Raw genomic sequence first — 4727 nt, forward strand, 5'->3', positions numbered from 1 at the left:
CATCAACGCAGGCTTTTATCTTTTTGTGCATCATGTATTGGAAAAGAGTAGTCATGGCTCTTTGGTACGTTGCACCAGCATTCTTTAAACCGAAAGGGATCACTCTATAGCAGAATGTTCCCTAGGGTGTAATGAATGTTTTCTTTTCCATATCCTCAGGTTCCATCTTGATCTGATTATAACCGGAGAACCCATCCATAAAGGAGAAGACATTGAACTTAGTCGTATTATCTATCAACATGTCAATGTGTGGCAGAGGAAAATCATCTTTTGGGCTTGCTTTGTTCAAGTCTCTATAATCAACACACATCTAAACGTTACCATCTTTATTTGGGACAAGCACAATGTTAGCCACCCATTAAGGATACTCAGCGGTAACAAGGAACCCATTATCAATCTGCTTTTGCACCTCTTCTTTAATCTTGATGGCCATATCAGGGTAAGTTCTTGTCAACTTCTGTTTAACCTGCGGACATTCTGGCTTTAATGGTAATTGATGCTCACAATATCGATATCAAGACATGTCATATCTTGATAAGACCAAGAAAACACATCCACATATTCCCTAAGAATCTCTACCATCCTCTTCTTAACATCTAGACAAAGCAGTGCCCCAATCTTGACTTCTTTCTTGCTATTTTCAGAACCCAGATCAATCACTTCCAATGGCTCTTTATGAGGCTGAATGGTCTTCTCCTCGTGCTCAAGCAACCGATAAATATCATCAGGAATCTCTTCAACATTCTCTTTTTCCATTTCGGACACAGGAAATTCAAAGTTGGGAGAGGGCATCGGGTCATTGTTTTCAATGGGTTTAACAATTAATTTGCACAATGATTTTATGCTTGATTTTAGAATATGAACAAATAAACACACATTGTGATGCAAATATGAAAGTGATTATTATCTTGGTTTTTTATGTGACCATTTTTTTCCAGAAAAATCAAAAAGAGAAAACATAATATGAAATAACATTTTATTAATGATAATGAAAATCTGAAACAAAGCCCACATAGATCCACTTTCACTTTGGGCATAGTGAAAGGAATTTTGAAAATAACAAAAAAACATATTACTTCGATAAGTGAATAATAGAAGGAATATCAACAACAATCTAATTTTGGCACATCGATCCATGCGTCATAAAGTTTGGCGTTTCTTACTCTTCATCATCTTCTAGGATTGTGGTAGCAAACCGATCTTTGGAATGAATAAAGCCAGCACTCTGAAACACTTCCTGAATTTGCTTTAAATCTCTTCGGGTTGAACTAGGTGAAAATTCCAAACCAGCCCTATTCTTGTTCTCGACAAGCTTGACAAATTGTCCCCACTTAACAGATTGACCATTCTTCACCATATGTTGGGCATCTTTCAAAGATGCCATGGACTCCTCATTCTTTCTAGCAGAAATATCATCAACATAAATAGCTTGAAGCGATGTTCCCTTAGCTTCGTCGACATCAATGTACGAAAATAAAGAGAGATGACTCACCAACATGGCATGCTCGCCACCCACAATCACTAACTTCCCATTCTTCATAAACTTCAGCTTCTAATGGAGAGTCGATGTCACTGCCCCAACCTCATGAATCCACAGACGTCCTAAGAGACAACTGTAGGCGAGATGAATATCCATCACTTGAAAAGTGATCTGAAATAAGAACGAACATATCTTCATTGGGAGATCAACCTCCCGAATTACAGTCTTCCTTGAGCCATCGAAGGCCTTTATAACAACCCCATTGAATCTCATCGGGGCACTTTAATCATAAATATTAGACATAGTGGTCTTAGGCAAAACATTTAAAGAAGAACTAGTGTCCACCAACACATTGGACATGACATCTTCCTGATAGTTCATAGAGATATGCAGAGCCAAATTGTGGTTCCTCCCCTGCTCGATCAACTCTTCATTACTGAAACTCAGATTATTACATGCGGTAATATTGGCCAAAATGCCATCAAATGGATCAATCGTAATGTCGTGGTCCACATAGGCTTTCTCCAGGACCTTTTGTAAAGCCTCACGATGAGCTTCTGAACTCATCAGTAAAGATAATACAGATAGCTTGGATGAGGTGTGCAACAACTGGTCCACCGCATTAAAATCACTCTTCTTAATTGATTTCAACATTTCATCTTGATCCGAACTTTGATTCACAATACTGGATTGGCCGGCTTGCATAACATGAGTTTTCTCTTGAGTTGGCTTCTCTATATTAACATCTTCAGTTCTCTTAGGAGCTGTAACAGCAAATACTCGACCACTTCAGGTCACACCACTTACATCGACAATGTTTACAACAGACGGAAAGGCAGGAATAGGCACCTTTTTACCGTCTTCCACCATGGCAGCACTATACTTGTAAGGAACAACTTTATAAGACTCGTAAGGCATAAGACCCGTCAAACGAATAACCAATGGAGAAACAACAGGCTTCTGACCATTATACACAATTACAACTGGTTCTGGGATATTAAAACGGGGAACTATGATGTTCACCTCATGCTCCTCTTCATTTCTGTCCCTTGTAATCTGAATAAGATTTTGATCCAACATTTCTTGTAAGTCTCTTTTCACTACAACACATCCTCGGGGATTTCTGGAATGAATATGTAAAGAAACATGGTCATGCTCATAATAGCTTAACTCACACAAAGTTACGTGCATTTCAAACAACGATCTTCTGATCAGATTGACGTCAAAAACTCGGTATTTTCCTGGACATCCTTCGACCATATTCACAGTTGCACTGCCATGTTTGGGCAACAAATTAGCTTGTACATTGGGACTAGAGTGTTCAAAAGACAAAATACCACTTTGCATTAACCTTCTCACCTCAGCTTTCAAAGAGAAACAATTTTCAATATCATGATCGGGTGCTCCTTGGTGGAATGCACAATGTTGATCATGTTTATACCACCACAAAATCTCTTTAGGAACAACTGGTGGAGTTCTCGCTTGTACTAAATTCTTCTTTATTAAAGAAGGAAATAACTCTGTATAGGTCATTAGAATTGGATCAAATTGTGCAGGCCTCTGGGCACGATTCTGTTGATTATGTTGATTTATACGTTATTGAAAACACGGTTGATAACCCGGTGCTACTTGAACAACCGGAGAAGAATTAATAACTAAAGTTACCGACGCCACATGCTGATGGGGTTCACTGTTCCTTGGAAGTATCCTACATTTATCCTACGAGATAATGTTAGCATCATGTTCCTTCTTCTTGGGTAACCCATTCCCATACTTTCTGGAACTTTCAAATGAACCACCTTATTTCAATCATCCCTCACGGACACCTTCTTCTAATCTCAAACCCATATTTACCATCTCGGTAAAATCACTAGGCGCACTTGCGACCATCCTGTCATAGTAGAACAGACTCAGAGTCTTCAAAAACAGCTTTATCATTTCCTTTTCTTCTAATGGAGGACTAACCTATACAGCGATCTCACGCCATATATGTGCGTACTCCTTGAAAGTTTCTTTATCCTTTCGGGACATAGCACAAAGTTGATCTCTCTCCGGTGCCATGTCGATATTATACTGGTACTAACGAACAAACGCCTCACCTAGGTCATTGAAGGTTCATAACTGACTGTTATTGAGTCCCATATACCATTTCAAAGTAGCACCAGTCAAACTGTCTTGAAAGTAGTGGATCAACAATTGATGGTTGTCGATCTGAGTCGACATTTTACGAGCGTACATCACCAGATGACTCAAAGGACAGGAGTTGCCCTTATACTTTTCGGAATTTGGAACCTTAAACTTGTGCAGAATCTTCACATTAGGCACTAAACACATATCATAAGCATTCTTCCCCCAAACATATATTTTCCCCTCAAAGCCTGAATCTCTTTCTGCATATCTTGAAACAGATCTTGAAACTCGTCCATTCTTTCACAGACGCCAACGGTTTCACTCTGGTCGGCATAGAAAACAGGTTATTCTACATAAGGAATAGCATGAACCACGAGAGGTGGTACTGACATAACAAGTTGAGTCATAGGAACTTCAACAACAGGTAGATACCCATTAGACATGAAGTTAGAAGACATGCTCCAAGGGAAACTGGAAGGCATGTGGTGCTGCGGAGCACTGACTGGATCCACAAAGATGGGAGTAGAGACAATTTTGGAAATCACAATCCTCTAAAGTGGATTCTGAGGAGGTGGAGGTGGCTGATTCTGAGCAGCCAACAGAGTTTCCATCATAGCAGTAAGCCTTTCGTAATTGTCCCTCAAAGTAGTCACCTCTTTATGGAGTTCACGATTCTCTTGCTCTAGACAATCCATCTTCTTCAATTGATTAGCACGAGTATTATATTGGTGAGACAGCTTGTCTGGATGAATACCAAGAAAGAAATAATACCTCTGACAAACTTACTCAAAGAAAGACCAAGATGCAACGTGATGCATGATATGAAAATGTGAATGTTATTATTATTATTTTTTCAAGGAACTTTAAGACATAAATTTCAAACATCATAATGGGAATAACACAATTCGATGTACTGAAAATCTCATTTTATTTATAATGTATAGGATTACAATCAGAAATACAATTTCAATGATTATAAACAGAAATAAACTAGCTCTATGGAATCATGTCCGACGACGACCCAACTCCAAGCTGATACTTCTTGCGAAGCCTTTTGATCTCCCTTTAATAGTTTCTTTTCATAGCATTCTTCTCTATCACAAGCTAGTCTACAATG

At 38.8% G+C, this 4727-nt stretch overlaps 1 protein-coding gene across 1 annotated transcript; it reads right to left on the minus strand.

Annotated features, from left to right (window-relative positions):
* Positions 1–1762: 1762 nt before the first annotated feature.
* LOC127082379 (uncharacterized) lies at positions 1763–3013 on the minus strand. The gene is made up of 2 exons (XM_051022612.1): positions 2338–3013; positions 1763–2244 (listed from the first exon to the last, which is right to left on the minus strand). The coding sequence occupies exons 1-2, from the start codon at positions 3011–3013 to the stop codon at positions 1763–1765; spliced, it is 1158 nt and encodes a 385-aa protein (XP_050878569.1).
* Positions 3014–4727: the final 1714 nt, after the last annotated feature.

The sequence above is a fragment of the Lathyrus oleraceus genome, chromosome 5 (genome assembly GCF_024323335.1).
Source record: "Lathyrus oleraceus cultivar Zhongwan6 chromosome 5, CAAS_Psat_ZW6_1.0, whole genome shotgun sequence".
Lineage (NCBI taxonomy): Eukaryota > Viridiplantae > Streptophyta > Magnoliopsida > Fabales > Fabaceae > Lathyrus > Lathyrus oleraceus.

What these genes read in the sequence shown, in the direction of transcription:
- LOC127082379 (XM_051022612.1), bottom strand. Translation starts at nt 3,013, where the DNA reads ATGACCTATACAGAGTTATTTCCTTCTTTAATAAAGAAGAATTTAGTA. An exon ending in TGCTGCCATGGTGGAAGACG is followed by an intron (nt 2,245 to 2,337) that starts GTAAAAAGGTGC and finishes TTGCTGTTACAG; the next exon opens with CTCCTAAGAGAACTGAAGAT.